The following is a 25400-nucleotide window of genomic DNA, read 5'->3' as shown; positions in this document are numbered from 1 at the left end:
CCCTATAAACTCTTGAACAATTACAATCCAAACAACCTCTTTTGTTCCAATAATTTCTAGTATGCCATGCATGAATAAACATGCAACTAAAGAACACTTGTTTAATTCAAGAGAAAAGGGAAGGGATAACCTGCTTTAAAAACTTGTATGACAATTGGTCATTAATAGTGACCAATCTGTAACGTACTCTTTAATTGCGGAAGCAAAGCAGATTAAAGATAAACTCTAATCCAAGACATTACAATCCTTAAGTCTCACAAGAAAGAGGAGAAACATAAGTTTTTGGCTTGCCAAAAAAATCGAAAACAATTTTAAAACCCTGTTCCTCTTTCTGCATTTGTTTTTTGAGAACCTATCCACTTGATATGGTAAAAAGGTACGAGTTATTTAGCAAAAACTTTATTAAATGGCTAAAACATTAACTTAAGTTAAAAAACAGCAGCTATTTCCTTTCCTTTTTTCCTCACTGTAATCCTCTATCCTTTCCTGACCCTAGTCGGGCTCTCTCCACTAGTGTAGGTTAAAATAGAAGAAGAAGTAGGAGATGATGACTGAAAAAAAAAAAAGAGTTATTGCTTAGAATAAGTTCTAATGATGCTTTATTGTGTGACCACACGAACTTTAAGCTCATGCATGGGACTGCAAACGCAAAATGTAGAGAAACCAACAAATTCCTTACCCCATTAACCAAGAACTAGGCATGGATTACTACTATATTAACAATAGTATTATGATCTACAAGCTTGAACTCGCAAGCCTAGGGCAGCATGTATAGTTCCTTATGCAATCCGTAAGGTCAACCACGGCAATTCAGCGTGTCACGTTTCATACCAAAAAATGACCAACAAACTTAATGTAAAAGGGATTAGCGGTGACCTTAACTCATGATTCGTACATGAAACAGTTGACCGAGTTTCTTAAGAAACCAGAAGGCACGCCGATATAAGACACCCAAGGGTTCCAATATTCCATGCGAGTCATGAATTCTCTCCTTAATATACCAATTGTTTGCGTGGGAAAAGAATCCCTCTGTCCATAGTCCTTCCTCCAAATTTTAGGCTTTCTCAAACACGGACATTTCCAGCCACAAAAGAAGTAAAATCACATATTTGGATTTGGGAGAGGTACAGTTGGAGGTTTAATACAATTGTCCGATTGTTGCACTATCTACATTAAGTGGTATACATTTATATAATTTTGTTGTACTCATAAATTTTATTCTATATATCATATCAATATATAAAATACACCCTATTCTTATAAGCTTATGCTCACATTATACATGCAGTACACCAATTGCACCTAACTAGTCCTTATCCTACCGTACCTGCTTTCATTTTCACAGATTTTGTTAATCCGAAAGCTTGCGGAAAAAAACCAGTTAGCTAGGTTGGTGTTGTATATCCTTTTCATTTATTTTCATTTTTTCCGGGAAGTTCTATATTCTATTAACATAATTTTTATTTTTCATGATTATTTTTTTCTACCATGCATATGAAAATATTTCTCGTGAACTTGCTTACCAATTTTTACTTTTGGTATCAACACAATATGCTACCATGCCTCCCAATCTCAATTATTTGCTGTATCAACATAAAATTCTTTTCTTTATTCCCCATATGGCATTGTTTGGCTCAATTCAGTGTACATTTTTAACGGGGAACAATTACAAAATTTTAGGGATTATTTCACAAACTTCTCCTGAGATTTTTTAATAATTTTACCAAGCACCCCTCTAATTTTAAATATTATACTTACCTTCCTTGATAGCTCAAGATGACTATAATAACATTCCCAAAAGAATGACACTCATCCTATGCAAAAATCAAGAAACAAATTTAAAACAATGTAGTAAAAATATCAAATGGCTATTCAAACTTAAAAAGTTGCCACCAAGCAATCCTTCTCTGAAATTTCAATTTCTGCACCTTCCAAACTTCAATGTTGATCACGCCCTTCAATTCACCCATCTTTTAGTCTTCTCATTTGTTCTCGGTTATTTTAACAAAACAATTAAAATATGGGAAAATGACCATTTTGGTCTCGCATCTTTGAGGTTTTGGCTAATTTAGTCCCATATCCGATATTGCGATCATTTTAGTCATTTATCTTTACCAAAAAAAAAAAAGGACCTCTAACAGAAAATGAAAAATTCTAATGGAGTTAGCCATGTGCATAGTGTGCATCACTGAAAATGACCGATTTGGCCCATTATATTTAAGGTCATGTTTAATTTTATCCTTTATGTGTCACTGCATACCAATTGGGGAATGCATATATATATTTTTTTATATTTTCTATTGTGCTCTTTTTTTTATTTCAAAGATCGACTTATAGTGTATGGAATTGACCCTATAAGGGTTTTTTAATTTTCATTAAAAGTCCTAAAGTGCAATAGAAAATTGAAAAAAAGATGGAAAAAAAATCTAAATATTAAATTATGATGTTAACAATAAAATTTCTCAAAAAATTAGTACATAAGTAACTTTACATTTTATGATACAATCACATGAGAAGCACATGACCTATTACTAGTTACAATAATGGTATGTTGTTTATATATATATATATATATATAAGATGTATTGCAATAAAATAAATCAAAGAAAAACAAAGAGGGCTGCTAGCTTATGCTATGCAGTCAGCTCAAATTCCAAGTGCGGTTCTGGAGGAGATTGAAAAGACAGCTACAAGTTTCTTTCTTTTTTTTTTTTGGTAAGTGTACGGCTTTGTTTGGATAGAGTATTATTCTAAATAATTATTTGGAATAATTACGATAGTATTTTTTGTGATGTGATATATGTGAGATAAAAAGATGATTGAGAATATAAAAAAGTGGATTAAAAAATGTGTTTATGATACAAACGAAATTTTTTTTTGAAACAATTTGCTATCCAAACATTTTTTTTTTGAAAAATTTGCTATCCAAATTTGGACTGACTATGTTTTGAATGTTGTTAGAGTGTTTTTAAATTGTGTTACTGTTGTATTTGGAAAATCTATATGTAAAAAAACCTGAATCGAAACAGACCCTTAATTAAATGGCCAAAATGGTAACTGAAGTCCAAAAACAGTAACTGAGTCCGTAGATTTTGCCCATACTTCAGTGACTTTAAAACTCATGCGTGGGACCGCAAATGCAGAATGCAAAGAAACCAACAAGTACCTTATCCTATTATTAACCAAGAATTAGGCATGGATTACTACTATATTAATAATAGAGTTTCTTCAATAAAAAAACATAATACTAATATTAATAATAGTATTATGATCTTGCAGGCTTAGGGCAGCATGTATCCACAGCAATTCGGCAGGTCATATTTCATACCAGGAAATGACCAACAAACTTAATCTGAAAGATATTAGCGGCGACTTTTAACTCATGATTCATGGATGAAACATTTGACCGAATTTCTTAAGAAATCAGAAGGCATGCTGGTATAAGACAACGAAGGGTTCCATGCGAATCATGAATTCTTCTTAATAAATCTATTGTTTTTGTGGGAAAAGAATCCCTTTGTCCATATTCCTTCCTCCAAATTTTTGGCTTTTTCAAACACGGACTTTTCCAGCCACAAAAGGAGTAAACAATTGATTTAAAATCAATCAAATACTTTAAAGTCTATTGCACAGTCAAACTAATCGAAAAGACTAGTCCACAATTCGACCAGAGAGAAATCAATACTAGGTTCAGTTTTGTGGTCATTTTGAAATGTCCAAAACATTTTTGCTGACAACCAACTCACACATAAATTTTTTCTACTAGGGGAAAGATGGGATTTAAAAAACGAGAAGCAGAAAGCAGGATTATAATCTCAACTTTTAAATTTTGGAGTCTCAACCTCAACTTTTAAACCAATGCTTCCTCATAAATATATTTACTTGTTCTAAAAACAGCTTCAGCAACAAATGGAGCAGCTACTTGCAAATTTGACAAACTTAAAGGGAAATCAAGTGTTTGGATACCAAAATTATCTCAAATAATATTTCGCTTGCATCACAAACACATTTCCCAACCTACCTTTTTATATTTCCAACTACTTTTTATCTCACATATATCACATCACAAAAAGTGCTACAGTAATTATTCCAAATAATATTTCAAATAATACACTATCCAAGCTACTCTATTAGTATAATTTAGCAATGCAGAACTGATATTTTTGTGTTTCATGACGTTCATGTGCATTTCTGATTGGTTAACAATTGTTTACGCAATTTTTTGGGTGGAGATTTGTCCAAACCAAGGATTGACGTACTCCGAAAGAAACACATGTCAATGTTCAATCCCAGTATAAATACCACCACCGAATATCTCGATCAATGCATCTCAAAACTCAAATCACGTCTTCTCAACCTCTGTTTCTCATTCTGCCGTCGAACAATGGCTCTTCTTTTATCATATAAGCCCCAAATAGTCGTGTTCATGGTCTTGATGGTGTCTTGCACAGCATCCACAGCATCATTTTCCCCTCAACCTTGCAAGCCAACTTTTCCACAAAAATCACTTCCACTATACGAGAAAGACATTGAACTGTTGCAGTTTCCGGTGAATCTAGAGTTCTTGGAAGCAGAATTTTTCTTGTGGGGTGCCTTAGGCCATGGACTCGACATGGTTGAGCCTGAACTGCCCAATGAAGGTCCTCCTCCCATCGGTGCCCAAAAAGCCAATCTTGATCTTCTTACAAAGAACATTATCACTGAATTTGCCTATCAAGAAGTTGGCCATCTCAGGTTCGTATGTAATTATTCATTTCTACTATATTAGAGCTAGAATTCCAATCGTGAAGTATATCTGATCATCAATTTTTTTTTTTTTGGGTCATTGAACTTTAGGGCGCTTAGAGATACGGTAGGTTTGTTCCCAAGGCCACAGCTGGACCTCCGCACTGAAAACTTTGCAAAGCTCTTTGATGAAGCATTTGGGTACAAACTCGACCCTCCGTTCAACCCTTACAGCAACAGCCTCAACTACATGTTGGCTTCTTATGTAATTCCCTATGTAGGCCTAGTAGGCTATGTTGGCACAAATCCCTTACTCCAAGGCTATCGAGCCAAGCGTGTAAGTCCATTAAAATTCAGGCCAAAAATCCATGATTGAGCATATTCAAAAAGTTAAGAATTTTTTTCGTTTCAATAAGCAAGATAGCTAAGTTGAAAAAAACGTGTATGTGATTCACATATATTTTTTCTCCTTAATTTTGTAGCTTTTGGCGGGGCTACTAGGAGTTGAATCAGGCCAAGATGCAGTAATCAGAATGTATCTCTATGAACGAGCTAAAGAAGTGGTGTACCCTTACAATCAAACAGTGGCTGAATTTACTATTCGCATTTCAAAGCTGAGAAACAAGTTGGGCAAGGATGGAATCAAGGACGAAGGGATCTTTGTCCCAATGAAGCTAGGCGCCGAAGGACGGACTTCAAGCAACGTTTTATCTGCCAATTCCTACTCTATCTCATATGAGAGGGGTCCAGAGGAGATACTGAGGATTGTTTATGGCACTGGTAATGAGCATGTTCCAGGAGGATTCTATCCTAAGGGAGGCAATGGAAAGATTGCCAGAGAATTTCTCAAGAAATACTGAAAGAGTAAATAAATTCTTGTGCCCTCAGTTCAAAGAGTCTGCCCCGTTATTTGGCACAGAGGATTGTGGTTACTACAACTTGTTTCATCTCATCTTTTTTCATGTTGCTGATGTTGTCAAAATAATGTAAGGCAAATTTACCTGATTGTCCGTAATTGTCGGATGAATCATGAAGATTTATGTTACTGTACGAGCTTAGACATTGGATGAATCAGAGTCCAAACGTTATCTTGCCACGTTTGGTAAGTTGGGAAGAAAAGCTAAATTTCTTGTTTAGCAAAAAGAATTTGCACTTTTTTGGTCAAACATGATTTTCCAACGCCTTAAACTTCTAAAGTTCGAATTTTGACAAACCTTGTTTCAGAACTAGTTAACTAGTCATGGTTTATAATACAAGAAGCAAAATGGTTAACCACGTAAACACTCAAAAAAAAAATTTTCTGTCCTCAAAAATTCTCGTCCCTTTCATGACAATGCTGTGGATAATGACATAACAACTAGAAGGAAAAAATTAAAAATTTGCATGGTAATTACTGCATAATATTTCTGTTTTATTTTTGTTTAGCAAGCAACTTCCAAAATAAAAAAAAAAAAGTTTTTCTTTGATTTCCGAGCTCCAGCCGTTGATGTTATTAAATTTGTTATTATGCATTTGGATTTTGAAAATTTCAACACCAATCATCACATGATGTGTGTTACTTGCAGGTCCACATGTGTACCATGAAAGTTTAATTGAGTACCATTAACACTTCTTACTAGATTGAAACTTCAATAAGAATAACAAAAGATTGGGACCCACGTGTCATATTCTTCTGGAGAGACGAAGACAAAGGAAAATAAGAAGATCTTTCTCTTTGAATTGGACTCGGTGTGGGCAAATTAGAAACAACCAATAAACAGACACTAATCACTACAAGAAACATCTGAATTAGTGGCACCTATTTAATGGAACTTTTCAAGGGAACGCCATGGTTGAATCTTTCAAGGGAACTTCACTTCTTCACACTATGAAAATGCTAGCTCAACAGCATTTTTGCTGACCATGCCATCAAATACAAATCTGGCCACACTTGGTTGGCATTACCTTATGCGTCATTGGATCATGAGTTTTACTGGCATTTCCTAAAAAGTTTAAAATAAGCAAAATGAAAAAAAAAAAAAAAAACACAGTTCACTGTTTGATGAGATTTACTTGCCTTATTGATGAAGTTTCCTTACTTCTTCTCTTAACTGATAAGTATTAGAGTAAATCCTAAAAACATTGAAACTCACTGAAATTTTTTCAATCTAGCATTCTCCACAAAACTTTATCTACAAACCCTATCATCTAGCATCATAATTCCGTTGTCATCTACCATTATAATCATTAAAGGTACTTTTTTGCCTCTCTAAATCCCATAGAACAAAATAATGGTTTATAGGTTTTTGTTTGTTCTATCATTGTATATTGTGTGAATATGGGTACAATTTTAAGATAAAAAAATATTGGTTGTTTCTAATTTTTTTCTTTCCTTTGAGGAGTTGTATTAATTACGCTAGGGTTAAATTCTTCTTTCTCACAATCATTTCAAAGTGTTAATAAGAATCTCTCCTTTTTTTTCCAAGCTAGGTTCATAGATGCTTTAGGAAATTTGTGGGGAAGAATTGTATTATTTGACTAAGAGAGATAGTATGATGTTCTTTGCATAAACCATGAAAACATAAAGCACCATCAGTAAATCTGGAAAAGAATTACTTTAGCATTTTGAAAACATAATTGAGAACTTTTTGGGTATGTATCTTCTCTACCTATATCTGCATTTTTTGTATAACTTTTTGTGAAATTCATATAGTATAAAGTGCCTTTATTTACCATATTCTGACAAAAATGTGTGCTAAATTGGAATGGTAGGTCTGGTTAGACTAGTAAGTATAAATTAGAATCCATTTATATTAAGTCATTCTGTCTTGGTGTAATGCTCCAAAAAAATAAAGGGTCCAATGCATGCTGTTTTCAATTAATTATTATGTGATGAAATGTGCCAACATCTCATTCACTTTGTGTGAGATGCTAGTTTTGTGATGTATGACATCTACGCAAACTTTAAAAGCTAGTTTTGTAGGTACAGATATGGTCAAGCATTGGAAAATAGTAGATAATTTATCTTTTTGCTCAAGTTGTGGGATTAAATCTAAATTGATTGGTACTATTTCCTTTTTCGTTTTAGAAATATTGGAAAGTGTTGAGGTTTCTTTGTTGGAGTGCCTTTAGTTTCTCTACCGCAGGTTCAAGGTGCCCTTTCTACTTGCTACCTTGATCGTTGTAAAGTTTTCAACGACTATTGCTAATATCTTGAGCTTGTATTTTTACTTACTAATCCTTCAGAAGAGTTAATATGTTCATTGTATTGTTTAAATGCAGATTACATAACGTCTAAGAGGTAATATGTTCATTGTATTGTTCATTTGCTTGCAGTAGCTAATACACATTCTATACTGAGTAATTCAAGAACAATGTCAAAAGTAGACGGGCTAATGATGTTTTGGTGTGCAAATACACAATTACAACGGGATAGATTTCTTCACTATATACAGCTGGAATAGAGGAATCCAGAATTATGATTAAAAATCACTAATCTTTGCTCATGCAAAAGCAAACAGAAAGATAAATTCTAAGTTCCGATGTGGATGGACCATTGAACCCAATTAAATTGTAAACAAAGCACTAAAATAGATGGACCCAAATCACTTGCCAGTCATAAAACAGAAAATTCTTCTTCTAACGACAAATGCAAATTTCTTTAGCAGCAACATCCACATACTGGTGAAGCAGTAAAAACCGAGACAAGAACTTGAACAATTGTTCAACCAACATTCAAAACCCAAAAAAAAAAAAAAACATAGCTCAATAGTATCACACGATTATTATGCATGACTGGTCGAGTTCAATTTAAGTTCTGTTTAACAAGCAAACCAAACCAGATTCAGATCTCAATTCCAAATTGTTAGGAAGCAATTCATTCCAAAGGTGACACTAGTAATGGGCGACAATCGGAAAAGAAAAGGAGATGATAACATCGTATCTTTTCAAACTTCAAAATTACAGTGAAATGTCACTAAAGCTCATCTTAGAAAAGCTTTGGGTGCTGGTGAGTAGAAAAAAGTATCATCAGGTATTTTCCAAGGAGTCAAAAGATGAATTGCTCGGCGATTACCAATTTCAACTTTAACTCTTCACCAAACAGTAACAATTAACTTTCAAACGAATGGCCTATGCAGTGAGCTAAAGTTTAGAAGAAGCAATCGTCACTAATGACAAAATGGTGCAATTAAAGGAAAACCCGCAATCAAGTAGACCATGGCGTGTGCAGTGAGCTAAGGTTTAGAAAAAACAATCTGTCGCTTTTTATGACAAAATGGTATGACTAAAGGAAAATCCAGTCAAGTAGACTCACTAAATTTTGATTCAATGGCCACCGAAAAATGGATTTTCGGTGACTAAATCCGTTTTTCGACTGTAGGTGGTGGAGAGTTCTTCCTTTTAACTTGCAATTGGGCACGAGGAAAATTAAAAAAAAAAAAAAAAGTTTATTAGTCTCCTATCCAAACACATCCTTTAGTTATTTCCCCACAAAAACAAGAAATAAAAAGATTAAAAAAATGTGTGTACACTTGCTATGTTTATGTATATAGCTATATTAAGTTGCTATCCAATAAATTGAAAAATATCAAAAGGGTTACTAGCCACTAAAAATTTACCATACACAATAAAATTTGTCATGTTAAATTATGTTTTATGAAATGTTTAAATAAATTTGTTATTGTAAAAGAATTTGGCACAAAATTCTAAATTTTAATTTTAAAAAAGTTACTGTAACATGGTTCAATTTATTCAGCTTACACAGGGGTGATATACAGAATAATGTACACAATAATCTATAATCACATCACATTAAAGTACTAGACTACTTGAAATATTTTATTTAGATGCATCACAGATCACGTCTCTACAGCGAATTTTTTGTCCTTGTACTTTGTCTTCATTTAGCCAATGCCACCTGCTATCACAATAAAATTGATAAACATGTCCCAAAACTCAACGAGTTAGGTACCTTACTCAGATCTGCTCCAGTGCAGAATTATTTGGTTATCGACCATATGAAAAATAAAAGGGTGTAAACATGTGTAATCAAACTAAATATATTAAATATATTTTGTTTTAATGAACTTGAGATAATATTTAAGATTGATTTGTTTATTTATTGAGCCAAACTCAAAAAAAAATTTTATTGAGTCGACTTCGAGTAATTTAAATTGTTTTACCAATAAATCCCAATTTTATGATCATTAAGAGCTAAGCTCGGTCTACACTAAAAATTTTATCAAGCATAAAATATTGTTCTAACTTGACTTAATTAGTTCGCAAGTCAAATTTAAACGAACTCTTACTTAATGAAACTTGATTTAAGTATTGAGTAATTTGATTTATCTTTTAATTCTAATTGAGGATTCAGACTCTGGTACATATTATAGAATTTGAATCAGAATGGGAAGCAAAAACCCGTCATGGACATGATTTTTTGTTACTTGTCTAGTTTGACAACCAGATGGTTTTGGATTCTCTTATGAGTTAATCAGTTTAAAGTCAAAGTCATAAATTGGGAAAAATATGAGATAAAATCTAACACTTTCATATCCATTAATAAATCTGTTAAACACCTGATAATGGTACAAGTAGATTATGTTATTGTATTCGAATGCATAAAATATCTTATTTTATTCATATATATATATATATATGTATATATCAAGTTTTACTATAACTTGATAATATTATATTATATTTTTTTTACTCTTTTTTGTAAAACTAAATTTCATTAACAGATTATTAGAAATCATCCACTATACCAAATAACACGCTTAAATTTCATATAAACTTTATATGCATGTATACCAGTATTACCGTTTACCTCCCACCCCAATCCCCCCGCCGCCCGAACCCCCGCCAAAACCTTGAAAGCATACGTCATCCATGAGCCAAGCAAATTGCAACAGTACCATTTGTCTACTGCTGTATATAAGCTCCCAAGCCTTTCGTGGTATGGACCCAAGGCAAAATATAGACAGAAAAACCGCAGCACTAACAAAATGAGCTCAGCAGCAGCAGCAGCAGGAGAAGGGAAGGTGGTGTGCGTGACTGGAGCTTCGGGATACATAGCTTCATGGCTGGTGAAGCTGCTGCTTGAGCGGGGTTATACTGTTAAAGCTTCCGTTCGTGATCTCAGTAAGTTTATTTTGTACTCCTCAAGTACTATCTCTGTTGTGTTGTGTAAAGATTTTGATTTCCTGTGCTTCTCTTGTTTGCAAGTAGATTTTCTGCCATGTGCTTGTATTTAGGCCTGTATGGACAAGGCTTAAGTGGGATTTTCGCCATTTACTTCAGGGTCAGTTGCAGTGTTATCACCTTGTGTTCATCTTTATCTGCATTTTTGGCTCCCAATGCTTAAAGGTGAAAGGCTGGTGGTCTAAAACTAGGAATGAATTTGGCAAGCAAAAAAAACACAAAACGAGTAGAAAAAAGGGTATAAGAAAAGGAAATTTCTATAATGTTATTGTATCCATACAAATAGTCACTTTATTGTTGCATTGGGATTCTTCCATTATTTACTCTGGGTCCAAGTCTCCTTAAATATAGCCATGGTAAAAACATGATAGACTTTTCTAAGATAGCTTGGGATTAATTGTAGCTGTCTGAACCTCTCCTTGATGCAATCATGCCACAGATGATCCAAAAAAGACACAGCATTTGGCATCACTTGCTGGAGCAAAGGAAAGGCTTCACTTGTTCTCGGCAAACTTATTAGAAGAGGGATCCTTTGATGCAATAGTTGAGGGATGTGAAGGTGTTTTCCATACCGCATCTCCAGTTCAACTTTCAGTTGGCAATCCAGAGGTGCATTTTTCTATTCAACGGAATTTGAAATTCTTGACATGCTTTGTCGAATATCTAATTTTACTGCTACTTTTTTTTTTACTATATTCTTCTATTGCCGGCCAATATTTCATTTCTACTTTCTTTTTTGGATGATATATATTCCTTTGGACTTTGATTTAGATGATGTTAAAGCATCAATACTGACAACCAATAGGGAGTTTCTTATTTCCAATTCTATGGCTTTATGATGTGTTTCTATTTCTCTTTTATTATGCAAAATGGAAAAGAGTAATATAGTTTCCAGGGTAAAACCGTGAAGAATTTTTCTTTAAAGTCTGTAGATGCACAATCCTCTTCCTGAAGGTCACGTCACGGTAAGAAGACTGTGATATGCTTCGTGCTTCATTATCTTGGGTACCTATATATGAGATCTCTAGTAAATGATTTAGCTATTGCTACTTCAGAGATACAATTGGAAGAATGTTGATGTTAGGCAATGAAAAAAATTAAGAGTTGAGCACATTCCCATGGTCTACAAGTGGGCTTGTAGACAAGATCTATTGAATTATATTTCTGCATAAGTCAGTCAGTGTAAGGTTCTAGAGCTAGGCTTAAGCTTGTCCTTGTAGCAAATAAGTCCCTGCTTTGGCCAGCTAATCTGTTGGTCAATATAGAATTCTGGTTTTTGAGTACGCAAATTATAATGATTAAGAATCTCATATCAACTGAACATACATTTGAGCATCTGCAGATTGAATGCATCTTCCTTTGATAATTGATTCATATCTGCTAATGACTGTGCCTTATGGTTTTACGTAGTGTGCCTATCCTTGTTCATTTCTCTAATTGCATTTGTGGGGCTCCCCTTTAAGTAACTCACTAGAAGTTTGATTTTAGTTATTTTAATGAACAAGGCTATCTAGCTAGTTCATGGTCCATTGACTCGTAGGCATCAAAAGAAAATTCCAAATAAGTTTGATAGTAACCCTATATTGCTCGCTGTTTATTTTTCTGTTAAAATCTCTTTGCAGGAGTTGTAGGAGCAACACCTTTTCTATTTTCTCTCTCTGTGTTTTTCAAGCCATGATTTCACTGTACTTAGCTAGCTGATGTTTGAAACTTCTAGGGAACCAGTTCTGCGACTTGTTTGAGCTTTTAGTTGTTACTGTGGTGGAGACATAGTCTGGTAAAGGTTACAGAATTTATAGTAAAATCTAAAATCAGAATACCATCATGATTGTGCAGGATGCAAGCATAGGCTTATCTGTTGCCTGGTAATGACTTCGTTTTTTGTCTTTGTTTCATTTTCTAGGCAGAACTACTGGAACCTGCAGTCAGAGGAACAGTCAATGTGCTACGGTCATGTGCAAAAGTTTCATCTATAAAAAAAGTTGTTATAACATCTTCTATGGCTGCAGTTTCAAACAATAGAGAATTAAAGGAGAACGTGGTCGTTGATGAAAGTTGGTTTTCTGATCCATCATACTGTGAGGAGCAGAAGGTATGTTATCATCTATTTCTATCTGTTAAATTATGTATATATGGAATGCTAGATTTCTGTAGTTTCAACTTGTTATCGGACAAAGTCTCAGGAGCTTAGTCCAAGTATGGGGAAAATTAAGATAGGATCTTCATGGCTTCGTGGTACTTTTATAGGAAAGAAGGATGTTTTTTGGGGCAATGTAATTGATAGAATCCTTTGATTAAAAGGCAGGCCAGAAAGGTGGATCCTCTTTCTTTTCTTCCTTTAAGTAACAACTTAGCTTTAATTGGGAAGAGATAATAAAGTATGGAATAGTCAACCGCGCATCTCCTAAATGAAGCTGTAGAATCAAGTTCCACATTATTGTCTGGAAAGGCATTGCAAGATGATCAATGTTTGCTTGGGCAGATGTCAAGGAACTTCTGCTAGAAAGTCATGAATATGGCTTGATCAGTCACAAGTCAAATACCTTTGTCGTTCTGTGTTGACTCGAGGATGAAGAGATCATACTATCAGGAGTATGTTAACACTGTGGTACTTTGCATCATCCGTTGCACATAATTAAATTAAAGGAAAAATCAATGCCATTCTTAGCATCCTTGAGAATCTACTTAATCATTTGTAAAATAGCTTGTCCAATATGCATGCTTTCAATTTGTGCTTTATGGCCGCATAAGTAGTAGCTCCAAATGATGGAAACAGGTTTTACCATTTTCTAAAAGTTTTAAATATTACTTGTTAATTGAGTCTAAAAACTAATGTATTTTCGGGTACAAAGCAACCAACTTTTTAACAATTTTTATGGTGTAGTCTTGGTACGCACTTTCAAAAACCTTGGCAGAGGATGCTGTATGGAAATTCGCAAAGGAGCATGGCATTGAGATAATCACAATTCATCCAGGATTCGTAGTTGGTCCAGTCTTGCAGCCATCTATTAATCTCAGCACAGAATTGATTCTGAGCCTAGTAAATGGTATGTCGTGAGCTGTATTAGATGATGTTCATCTGTGTTTTGTTATAGCTTTATCATGAACTAAAATGTTCTCTGTTATCATACAAAAAAGTATCTATGACACTAATAAAATTGTAAGGTTCTGCCAGCTTATTATTGTAATGGAGCATACAGACATTGATAGAAATGTGAACTGATATGTCAAGCTATCTGGTCTATCAGCTGGTCATGCCAAAAAGCTTTGCTGTCCAACCATTTTTCTGACGTTCATGTTGCTTGCATCTTCTATTCTTTGACATTGAGATTCTATGCAAATTTCAGGAAGAACAACACTTTTTGGGGTGGAAGATGTTATTACTTTTTCTTCCTTGAGGAATTTTTTGGGAGGGCACTGACAGGAAAAATTCATTCTGTGTTGTCACTGCCTGTCTTAAGACTACTTGCTAATCAGCTTGTTTTATTACTTTTCCCATTGACACTGACTCTTTGGAGCTAAATGGCCACCTTGTACAGTGATGATAGGACTTTCATTTCAAGAAGTGATTGCTAATTCAAATCTTCTGGAACTTAAAATTGGAAATTACTTTTGTTTGCCTATCTAGAGGAGAGGTGAAAAGACAATAGTATATATGCTTAAAGATCTCATTATCTACTGAATGCAGGGGCTGGAGCATTTCCTAATGTAACTCTTGGATGGGTTGATGTTAGAGATGTTGCCCATGCGCATATTCTTGCCTTTGAAATCCCTTCTGCAAGTGGAAGATATTGTCTGGTTGAGAGATCAGCACATGCCTCTCAGGTCATCAAGATTTTGCGTGGACATTACCCTACTCATAAATTTCTGGATAAGTAAGTATCTTTTTCCTTGTCAATTTTGTCAGTATATGTCCTTATAGGCTGTTGTTGATGGCAATATATATGCACCTCCAAGATGTATCGCATAATTTTTGTTTATATTTAACAAAGTACATACATCAAATCCAGAATTTTCTGCATCTTTTGTCTCATTTTCTCATCAAATGAGCTCTTTCTCAAATTTGTTTCTAGAATTAGGTTCTTCTTAGGAGTAGGATCTCCAAATTGGTTTCCTCTGCAAATTATAGATAATTGAGTTTTAGGTGATGGAAATGAATTTGATTCTGGTCACCTAAGATTCTGTTTGCCAGGTTTTTCAAATTACCAGGGTTTTTGTCTCAGCCAGCATTTTCTGATTTTGTCTTTTTCTAGTTTTAGTTCATATGGAAAGTTCAAAAGTTAATTAGATAAATACATCCCTTCCATTAATCCATGCAATTCGCCCTTTGATATAATGGATTGTAGCAAAAGTTTTAAACTAAATTTTCTTACCATATATGACAGAAATTTTATATAAAGGCAAAATGCTTGTGAAGCATTACTGTCTCCTGCAAATTTTGTGGAGTTTAATTTTACATTAGCATTTTCTTTTCAACTATGCTTTATTTACTTGTCTTTTCTGAATTTTCTTAACATATTACAGATTGTCAGACAATAGCAACCTTTTTTATCCAGCCCACACAGTATCCAACGAGAAGGCAAAGAATTTAGGAGTTCAATTTATTCCTTTGGAGGTCAGCTTAAAGGATACGATTGAAAGCTTCAGGGAGAAGAATTTAGTTAGCATCTAAGCCAAGGCAATGTTGTATTGTATTTAAATTACCAGTGAATAAATGTGAAACGCTATCCTTTGTGAGAAATGGTACATGAGTTCATTCATGTAATTTGTCATTTATTCTTCATGTTAATTTGGTAATAAGCAATTCAAAGTGGATTTGAGAATGTATGAATTGTCAAAGTGGAGAAAGCGTATGTAAATTATAAATGTGGTGTAACTAGAGGTGGCAATTTGTCCCAAGTCCCAATGGGTTATCCATGCCCATTGAGACTTTGGGCGGGATGGGTATTGGAATTTGATATTGGGTTTAAAATGGGACAAATCCCAATTGTACTCATTAATTGATGGGAAATTTTGGAAAATGCTTGGGTACCCATTGGGCTCAAATAGCAAGGGCTCCGTTTGGATTAACTATTTTTGGGGGTTGTTTTTGAAATATTTTATTGTAGTAGTGTATATGAAAAATTTTTACTATAAAATTTTTTTGAAATATTTGATATACTAATATGGATGGGATGTTTTTTGAGTTATTGTATATCACTGTAACATTGTATTTGAAAAACTTATTTTTTGATAAAATAGCCAATCCAAACGAAGTCTTAGGTTCAAAAATTATTTTTAACAATTTTTATAGTCATGATTGTATATCTATCTTTTCCTTTATTTGTTAATCCAATTTTTGGTGATAATCTTGAGTATAAAGCACTTGCATGTTTATTTAATAAAACTAAAAGAAATTTAATAAATCAAAAATATTAAAATTATATTAAAAAAATAAAAAATAAATTAAAGGAAAAAAATATGTAGAAAATGGATTTGGGTATTGGGCGGGATCAATCTAAACCCATCCCAAAGTGATCCCGCCCAAGTTAGTCCCAAAACATATATGGGTAAGGTTGGGCCCAAACCCATATGACTCGGTTCCATCTTAAACCAAAGCAAATCCCGCCCATCCCGCCCATTTTGCCACCTCTAGGTGTAACCACCAAAAACTAGCCCGATTGGATTGTTGTTTTTTGGAGTTTTTGTAGAAAAATGTGTTATAGTGATTTAATATATGTAAGATAAAAATGTTATTAGAAAATATGTTTACGAAAAATATAATTTTTTTTTGAAAAAAAAGCAATCCAAACGAAAAAATGGCCAATGCGTTTAATAATACAAGCACAAAAATATATGCGTTGAATGTTACGTATGTTACTTTTTGAAATGATTGTCAATAAATTACTTGCAAAAATTGATGAAAAGGAAAAATATTCTAACCATGATAGTGTTTAAGATTATTTCTATGAATGTCCAATATATTCCATATGTGAATGTTCAAGAATTAAACATTAAAGCTGCACAAAATTGAGTGCATAATTTACTTTGTCCAGTTACCTGTTTGAGTGCATATACCATTGTGAAAGATCACTTGATCATTTGTGCTTGATTGCACATACCATATTTTACAATGTTTTTAACACTTGTGCTTTTATTATTTTTGTGTTTAGTTCTTATGATATAATTTGTGTTTTGTTCTTATACATTATTTCTAAATCAAAATATTTAATAATAGGTGTACATTCACTGTAGTATAAGTATTAGCAAATTATGTCTCTAGTGATAAAACTTCAAAAGGAAATCCCTCTTATCTTAGAGCTTTATGAAACTTAATTGTTTTGCAGCTTGATAAAAAACTATGAAATAAATATATTTCCATCAAAATAAGTTTTACATCCTCATAATTTTATCCATCTATACCAAATTTTATTTGATACAATTTTGCAATAGGTTAACAAATAGGATTGCTTAAGGACATTTCATTGGCATGTAGTTTTCTTCTCTGTCCTCAAACTTTTATGCCCTAACATTACTTGATAAGCACATGAAAAGTAGAGAGCGTGCCCAATATAAAATTTTACACTTATGTTCAAATACTTCCCCATTTGGATTGTAATATTATGAAATTTTTGTAGAAAAATGTATTATAATTACATAATTATGTGAGATAAAAGGAAAATATGAAATGTGTCAAGAAAATATTTACAAAAAAAAAATATAAACGACCCCCAAAAATTAGCGTATTAATTCCTCTTTTGAACGTTCAACTATATGAAATCGCACTTTTTGTTTCTAAACTTCAAAAAAAAGTACATTTTAGTAGTTAAAGTATAAAATCTGTCATACTTTAGTTTTTAAAATATAAAATATGTTCCACTTTAATTTACAAAGTGTAAAATCTTTCTCAGTTCTGTCAACGATTTTATAATTTTTATTCAAATAGGCAAATTTTATATTTTATAGACAAAAATATTATGTTTTAAAGTATAGTGATCAAAATGAGAATCCGGTATAATTAAAGGATTAATCTTTCCTACACTGACAGTGTATACACTATCAGCGTTGGATGAATGACAACTATGCAAAATTTGAATTTGAAATTCAACTTTTGCACACATGTCATGAATCCAACGCTGATAGTGTATGCACCGTGTCAGTGTAGGAAAGATTTACACGTAATTAAAAGGGTGTAAAGTGGAATTGTTCCTCATTAGCTTATTTTGCTTGGTACCTTACCATTGACTATTGAGAGAAACCACTGGAATCTGCTAGCTACTACATACAGTACTCATCCATTCGCCACCGCCACCGCCACCGCCACCGCCACCGCCCTCCTCCACCTACTCCAACCGCCCTCTCTTCCAATCGTCCTCCTTAAGAATCGGCGAAATCTCTACTTTATCCAAACAAAAAAGAACTAATATTCATAATAAAGAAAAGAATAAAACTTTATCCACCTTCTTGATCAATCTATAGTGAATCTGATACTAAAATACTAATCCCACTACTGCTACAAGTAAGCAATCAGACATGGCAGCGTGGGAGGCTGAGAAGGCCAGGACAGTATGTGTTACAGGAGCAGGGGGATACCTGGGATCTTGGTTAGTCAAGCTACTCCTTTCCCGCCATTATACTGTTCATGCCACCCTCAGAAATCCCGGTAGGTATTTCATCCTCATATCCCTTCCTTCCTAATTTGCTCCTCGGTTTTTTCTTTTATGTGTGGGTTTTTTTTTTTATAATTTGTTTCTTTCCGTTTAATACAATAATTGATTTTTTGCCTGCTGTCAATTGGCTGTTTCCTATTTGATGTAGTGGGTTGCTGTAAATGTGTTGTGAAGGATGAGAAATATGTTTAATTGAGGAAATATAGAACAGCACCTGCTGTGAATTGTCTGCTTCGTTATTTAATGATGTGGGCATTGCTGTAAATTTTTTGTAGAGGATGAGAAATATGTTCATCTGAAGAAACTTGACAAAGCAGCTGAGAATTTGAAACTCTTTAAGGCTGATTTGCTGGATTATAACTCCATTTCTGCAGCCATCAGGGGCTGTGATGGCGTATTTCATGTAGCTAGTCCTGTTCCTTCAGGCTCTGTTCCCAATCCTGAGGCAAGACCATTTTCAATCTTTTCAATTGCTATGATATTTCTTTCTTTTGGTTTCCCCAGAATAACATTTTTAACAGGTCATTTGTTTATGGGAGACAGCTATTGTCATTACAGATTATATTTCTTTGCGTTTTGCCAAACATGAGCTAAAGTTGTGTATCGTTCAAAATTGGATCTTGTTAAAGCTTTTGCACAAACTTATAAAGTCACTGGGGCTCTTTGCCTTTCTATCTATTTGTGGTGGGAATTTTCAAATGTTGAAATGAGTGAATAAATGCATATAATAATAACTGATGCTGGTAACCAAGTTAATCGCTAGCATAAGCAGTCATGAGTCTTTAACTTTGTACTCATTCGCTCTAAAGATGTCAGGTTAACTGACACTACTTAGTTGTCTATCTGGATATATTTTATGCAAATACAAGCAATTGAGCATGTAGAGTTGAGTTGAGTGTTAGTACCTCTGCCAACATGATGATTTGTTGCAGGTTGAACTTGTTGAGCCGGCTGTAAAGGGTACCCTTAATGTACTGAAGGCTTGTTCTGAAGCAAATGTCAAGCGCGTTGTAGCTGTTTCCTCTACTGCAGCTGTTGTTGTGAGTCCTAATCGGCATAAAGGTGAAATTATAGATGAGACGTGTTGGTCAGACGGGGAATACTGCAAGACAACAAATGTATGCATCTATATAATTTGACTTTTTGTAGTTGCACTGTAGTTTTGTTCTTGTGCAGAAAATTCACTGTCTTATTCATACAGTTTCTAAGATTGCTGAAAAATTAGATTTTTGCAACTACTATCTGTTTTTGACTGACCATCTAGTACTAATATTTCTTCAGAACTGGTATTGTTACTCCAAGACGGTTGCTGAAAGTGAGGCTTTACAATATGCAAAAGAAACTGGCCTTGATGTTTTAACTGTATGCCCATCCTTTGTTCTCGGCCCCATGCTACAGCGTGATGTGAATGCTAGCAGTCTGGTTCTTATAAAGCTGTTGAAAGGTGATTTATTAGTGCTTGTAGTCAATTAGAGAACTTATTCCATTGTCTTACATATTATTTTTCTTTCTTTCACATTCTGCGTGGAAGTGGTCGTAAAGGATACAGGTTTCTCTTAGATATTGGTTTGTGCCTATGTGAGCGTATATGTCTCTGTGGAACTCAGATGAATTCTGAGCTTAGCAATTACTATTATTATTATTATTATTATTATTATTATTATTATTATTATTAAGCAATTGGATTTCTTCATGTGGTTGATCAACTAATTATTTTTCCAAGTAAACCATCAATTTTTACGCTTCTGGCTCCCAGTGTTACTTACATGATGCACAATGAATTGATGCCCAATAAAGTTTGCAAAATCCATCTATCTGATTGTGGTTGACCTTCTAGGAATGAAACTATATTCATGGAGATAACTGCTTTGCTGTCTTTTTGGCATTTGTTTTTGAATCTTGAAGCCAGCTGAAACGTTTTCAGATTCTAAACCTGTACGCTGTCTGCCATTCTGATAGTCTATGATTTTGACAATGATCTTAAGATTTGCAAAGTGATATAAAAAAGTTAAGATTGTGGTGTTTGTTTTTTACTGTGGGAATGAAATTCAATTTTCTGCTTGATGGCAGGGAAAGTTAAACTAGCAATGATGCTAATTTTTTTTTTTTTTTTTATGCCACTGTAATCTTTCCAGACATATACACAAGCTATTCAAATTTTATTGATGTGAAATTGTGTGTTTAACCTAATGGAAGGTGAGACAGACGGTAGGCATAGCATCTGAGGAGGTTGCATCTTTCAACTGTTTGCATGATTGCTTTGAGCCGTAGTTAAAGATACAAAAGCTTAATGTTGTGACTTGTAGGTCCTTTGCAGTTCAAAAGTCGCATGAATTTATTGCCGTACGATTTATCAAAGGAATTGTATTTTTCATATATGCATTAAAGAACTCAGAGATTAGCTTAGATAACATCATTTTTTGAGATTAAACTGCTCTTTTTTTCCACTCCCTGGCTGCACAGAAGGATATGAAGAAATAGAAAACAAATTCCGGGATATGGTAGATGTGCGTGATGTGGCTGAAGCACTGCTTTTGGTTTACGGGAGACCTGAAGCTGAAGGGCGGTACATATGTTCATCTCACCTCACTGCGACAAAAGATATGGTGGAAATTCTGAGGAAAAACTATCCCAACTATAAGTACCCTAAGAGGTGGATTACTATCTTTGAAATTGTCTGATTTTTCTGACTCCCAGTTTGTCCTGATTCTCTCTTCTTTTTTTTTTTTGGTTCATGTCCATCTTGATTTCCATAAATGTGGCATCTAAGAGTCTCTACAAGAACTATATATGTTGTCTGCATATATTCTTCAAATAGTTCATTTATTCGCAGATTTATAGAGGTGAAGGATCAAAGCCGAGGAAATGTTAGCTCAGAAAAATTGCAGAGGCTGGGCTGGAGATATAGGCCAGTGGAAGAAACCCTTGTTGACTCTGTCGAAAGCTACCAGCAGGCTGGGATCTTGGATTGATAACTTGCTGCTTTTTCTGTTTTTTTGTTAATGGGACTTGTGGATTATTTTGTAAAAGAATTTTTGGATCTATTAAAAGTGGAATTTGTGCTTGTGGAAATTTTCGATTAGGCTTTGGATAAGATCATTGAAATTGAATTGAAGGTGAATTCAGTATTAATTCTTTAGAATTACCACTCATTCGCGATCATGAATTGCGACACTTTACAATATGTCCATCAGCTTCCATAGATTTTTTGTGCGTTGTTGGTGAGGTTTGAACCGGAAACTTTTCATTTAGCTTTATAATTATGGGCCTGCTAAATAAAAACTTTCTTCTGTCCTAGAACAAAATAAAATATTTTGCTTTAACTGAAAAAAAATCTTCACCATATGGTTTAAATAATTGGCACGTACAGTTTTTATTTTCGCTTAAAATGAGTAATAAAAAAGTTAAAGTTATTTTAAGTTATTTAGCTATTGCATGCGTAAACTACGATTTTGTGTCAAATGTCAATCACTGAGATTCTAATTCAATGCGATTCAAAGAAAGCTACAAGTAATACTACACTCTGAAAGGAAGTTGCAGAATTGAATCAATGGCATATTGAAATACCTAAGCCGTTCGCATTTAAGGGAAAAAGATCAAAAGGAAAAGGCAAAAGAAATAAACAAATAATCAAATAAATAAAAAAATGTTGCAATTGCTAGGGACTGAAATGCTGTATTTTGTTAGTAATTTTAAAATATTTTCCCCTTGATTTTTGACCAATTGTTGTATTAATTGGTAGTTTCTACTTATATTTGGTTAATGACATTAATTGTGGAAAAGTGGAGCAAAAAGCGATTAAATGGGCAATTTTTCAGAAGACTTCGGACCAGTTTGATGTAAGCACAGTCAAGACCTGCTGTCAAGTCCAAGAGAAAATAGTAGAAGTTTCCTAATTTGACTCAAATTCTGAACGGACCTTAACTCAAGATTAAGAAGATTTCTGTATTTATTAGTTAGAGTATGTAATTAGAAAACAAGGAAATTATCCTTTTAAGTTTTTCTTTTCCAATTAGGAAGTTGACTTTATCTAAATAGCTACATACTAGGAGAAAAGTTAGGACAATAGAGTCAGCTTTATTAGTGCTAAGTGATGACACCGCGTCTCTTTGCTTAGGAAAAAGAAAACGACGGACCTTTGCTCTTTGCTTTTTCTTCGTGGCCGCATGTTCATTGAGATTCACCATAATTCGCGTTGGGATTTTTCTCAATGATAAGCAATTAAATTTTCTTTTCTAGTCAAAAGTCAATTTGAATATGCGGTTCCAAATATCTATGACATCGAATTGATTTTTAATTTTTTCTTTTAATTCATTGATATCTAACGTTTTTTGATTTAATTTTTTATGATTATTTTGTTATTTGAATTTCAGAGGATCGATATTTGAATTAACCTAATAATCTACTGCTATATTAATCAATTAAATCCATAATTATTTGATTGGTTAATATTAATGGCAACTAACGTGATTGGTTCTATGTTAGAGAAACGTATGATTTAATTTAAACAAACCCTCGTAGCATGTTTGTTGATTAGAGTTAGATTTTTCTAGTTTTTAATGCAGTCAAAAAATTAAATCCTATGGCCGTACCTAGGGTTATTTCTTGATTAAAAAAATAGTTAACGGTCGTATTTTGACTATCAAAAAAGTAAGGAAAAGTTGACTGTCAGAGTTTGTTGATGGTTATAACCAATCCATTAATGAATAATTGAACTATCTTTACATTAATGGTCAGTTATGTGAACCGTATCTGAAAAGTTGCACTTTTGTTTAGAGTTATATCTATTATTGATTAATTCATGTTTATTTTTGTGAATTGCTTTCGTAGTTAGTTAATTAGTTATTTTCTAATTTTCCAAAAATCCCCCCATAAGTATCACTCTAAAAAGAAGCAAATTTCTTAAATCCCTATGGAGACGACCCTACTCACCGCTATATGCAAATTTTTAATTTCTTGAGTTGATTTTTTTATTGTACAGGTTCGAACCTGTTACAGATCAAACAAAAACCTGAAAAAAAAAAGCCTTTTACGTGTTGTTCTATAGAATAATGGTTCTGAAATTCAAATACCCTTTTCCACAATGCCTATATATAGCCCTGCATTCGTAAATCAAGATTTTCATCTCAAATTCCTTTCTCACTCAAACACGCATATTCTCCCTTATTCTTTTTTTTTTTTGTATTCCCCTTCAAATCTTTGATTTGTTGATTCTGATCCCCATTTAGTGCTTCCATCACGATTCAAGAATTTCAGTTTTGTCCACATGAAGTTTCAAGTAAGTTCAAACCATTTCTTTTTCTGATAATTTTCTAATTCTGGGCGTGTGAAATTTTGTAATCAATTTACTTTTCCTTTTCTTCTTTCAATTTCACTGTTGCGTTACTTTTCTTGGCAAGGGTTCTTTTGTAATAAAGCAAGTATGATAGGGGCTTAGTGAATAAATTCTTGTACGCCAGCTCGTTAGTTGTATCTTGGACAAGTGTAGTTGCCAAATAAAAGAGAGAAGGAAGGTTGGTTGAAGGCAATTCTTGGATTTCCAATTTCTCTTCCTCGACTGATCATCATCTTCATCTGTACTCTTCGATCAATAATAGTCCCTAATTATCCGAGTTGTCTTCTCCGTTTCTTAATTACAGCTTCTTGAATTAGTAAATTATTAGTGTATTTTAATAAAATTTTAAATTTTCCTTGACCAAATCTTTACAAGGAGTTATAATATAATTTATTTGGGAGTTATGGGAATTATAATGTTAGGATGAATGGAGTTATTATACAATTATTTGAATAGGAGCTACAAATGAATTATTTGGTCAAATGAAGAATTGTTGTGTCATTATAAGCCATTCAAATATGAATCAATTTTTAGGTTACAAATTCTACAAATTAACTACAATTTAATATGAAAAACAAACCATTATACATTGAGCATGGATATTCAACCTATTTTCTAAAGGTTTTTGTAGCCTATAAATAGTGAAATTATTTGGAGAATTTCTTGCATACTTCTCTTAACAAAAGATTATTCTAAATACTATTTTTCTCTACACTCATTTCTTTTTCCCTCATTCTAATTTTCTTTGGACAAAGTAAGATATTGGGAAGCTTCTGCTTCTCTTGGTTGTGTAGATCAAAGGGAAGTAACCAATCATAGAGTTAGGCTATTGTATCTTGGAAACGGTGTGCTAGATCTTCTACATCGATTAAAAAAAAATACTGTAGGGGTACGTATCATCTTAAAGAGAGTGGTCTACACACCTCAACCCTATCGGACTTCTTAACAGTTGTCAAATTTAAGGTGGTTAACTTGAAGATCAAACATTGTTCATGTAGTCTCCTCCAACAATTTTAAGACGTTATTCAAATGGAGGGCAAAACTAATTCTACTGTCCCTACACCTGTCGAAAGCTCTACAAACCTCAACAAGCCTTTCAAGGTCAATGGTGAACACTTCAAAGATGGGCTAAAAATGTACTTTTCTACCTAAAACTCCTAAACATAGCTTGGGTACTTACAGCCAAGAATCCAACCAAAACCCGTGTTGATGACATGGATGAGCAAGAGTACAAACAAAGCATTCAAAAATGGAGAAGTGATGAAGAAGATTGTAAAAACTATCTTCTTAATTGCTTATCTGATGAGTTTTATGACTACTACTCCACTTCTTATTCCACAACTAAAATGATTTGGAAGGCTTTGCAAAAGAAATATGACACTGAAGAAGTTGGAGCCAAGAAGTATGCTTGTAGCCGCTATTGCAAGTATCAAATGGCAGAAAACAAATCTGTCCTCCCTCAAATACATGAACTACAACATAGTTCATGTAATTCAATCTAAAGGCTT

At 33.6% G+C, this 25400-nt stretch overlaps 3 protein-coding genes across 3 annotated transcripts; all 3 read left to right on the top strand.

Annotated features, from left to right (window-relative positions):
* The first annotated feature begins 4343 nt into the window (after positions 1 to 4343).
* Positions 4344 to 5813, top strand: LOC113764076 (desiccation-related protein PCC13-62-like). The gene is made up of 3 exons (XM_027308124.1): positions 4344 to 4734; positions 4837 to 5062; positions 5208 to 5813. The coding sequence occupies exons 1-3, from the start codon at positions 4385 to 4387 to the stop codon at positions 5583 to 5585; spliced, it is 954 nt and encodes a 317-aa protein (XP_027163925.1). The 5' UTR covers positions 4344 to 4384; the 3' UTR covers positions 5586 to 5813.
* Positions 5814 to 10646: 4833 nt separating this feature from the next.
* Positions 10647 to 15718, top strand: LOC113764077 (cinnamoyl-CoA reductase 1-like). The gene is made up of 6 exons (XM_027308125.1): positions 10647 to 10848; positions 11348 to 11517; positions 12812 to 13000; positions 13793 to 13955; positions 14597 to 14783; positions 15433 to 15718. The coding sequence occupies exons 1-6, from the start codon at positions 10713 to 10715 to the stop codon at positions 15578 to 15580; spliced, it is 993 nt and encodes a 330-aa protein (XP_027163926.1). The 5' UTR covers positions 10647 to 10712; the 3' UTR covers positions 15581 to 15718.
* A 2430-nt stretch (positions 15719 to 18148) lies between these two features.
* LOC113761475 (cinnamoyl-CoA reductase 1-like) lies at positions 18149 to 21717 on the top strand. The gene is made up of 6 exons (XM_027304476.1): positions 18149 to 18550; positions 18833 to 19002; positions 19490 to 19675; positions 19839 to 20001; positions 21021 to 21210; positions 21391 to 21717. The coding sequence occupies exons 1-6, from the start codon at positions 18421 to 18423 to the stop codon at positions 21527 to 21529; spliced, it is 978 nt and encodes a 325-aa protein (XP_027160277.1). The 5' UTR covers positions 18149 to 18420; the 3' UTR covers positions 21530 to 21717.
* Positions 21718 to 25400: the final 3683 nt, after the last annotated feature.

This window comes from Coffea eugenioides, chromosome 2 (genome assembly GCF_003713205.1).
Source record: "Coffea eugenioides isolate CCC68of chromosome 2, Ceug_1.0, whole genome shotgun sequence".
Taxonomy (NCBI): Eukaryota; Viridiplantae; Streptophyta; class Magnoliopsida; order Gentianales; family Rubiaceae; genus Coffea; species Coffea eugenioides.
Note: the sequence above shows the minus strand (reverse complement) of the source record. Positions and strands in the feature narration are given on the sequence as shown.

Excerpts from the sequence above, each read along its gene's own strand:
- LOC113764076 (XM_027308124.1), top strand. The coding sequence starts at position 4,385 with ATGGCTCTTCTTTTATCATATAAGCCCCAAATAGTCGTGTTCATGGTC. Across the intron at positions 4,735-4,836 it reads CAAGAAGTTGGCCATCTCAG|GGCGCTTAGAGATACGGTAG; the intron begins GTTCGTATGTAA and ends ATTGAACTTTAG. Across the intron at positions 5,063-5,207 it reads AAGGCTATCGAGCCAAGCGT|CTTTTGGCGGGGCTACTAGG; the intron begins GTAAGTCCATTA and ends TTAATTTTGTAG.
- LOC113764077 (XM_027308125.1), top strand. The coding sequence starts at position 10,713 with ATGAGCTCAGCAGCAGCAGCAGCAGGAGAAGGGAAGGTGGTGTGCGTG. Across the intron at positions 10,849-11,347 it reads AGCTTCCGTTCGTGATCTCA|ATGATCCAAAAAAGACACAG; the intron begins GTAAGTTTATTT and ends ATCATGCCACAG. Across the intron at positions 13,001-13,792 it reads CATACTGTGAGGAGCAGAAG|TCTTGGTACGCACTTTCAAA; the intron begins GTATGTTATCAT and ends TTTATGGTGTAG.
- LOC113761475 (XM_027304476.1), top strand. The coding sequence starts at position 18,421 with ATGGCAGCGTGGGAGGCTGAGAAGGCCAGGACAGTATGTGTTACAGGA. Across the intron at positions 19,003-19,489 it reads GCTCTGTTCCCAATCCTGAG|GTTGAACTTGTTGAGCCGGC; the intron begins GCAAGACCATTT and ends GATTTGTTGCAG. Across the intron at positions 21,211-21,390 it reads AACTATAAGTACCCTAAGAG|ATTTATAGAGGTGAAGGATC; the intron begins GTGGATTACTAT and ends ATTTATTCGCAG.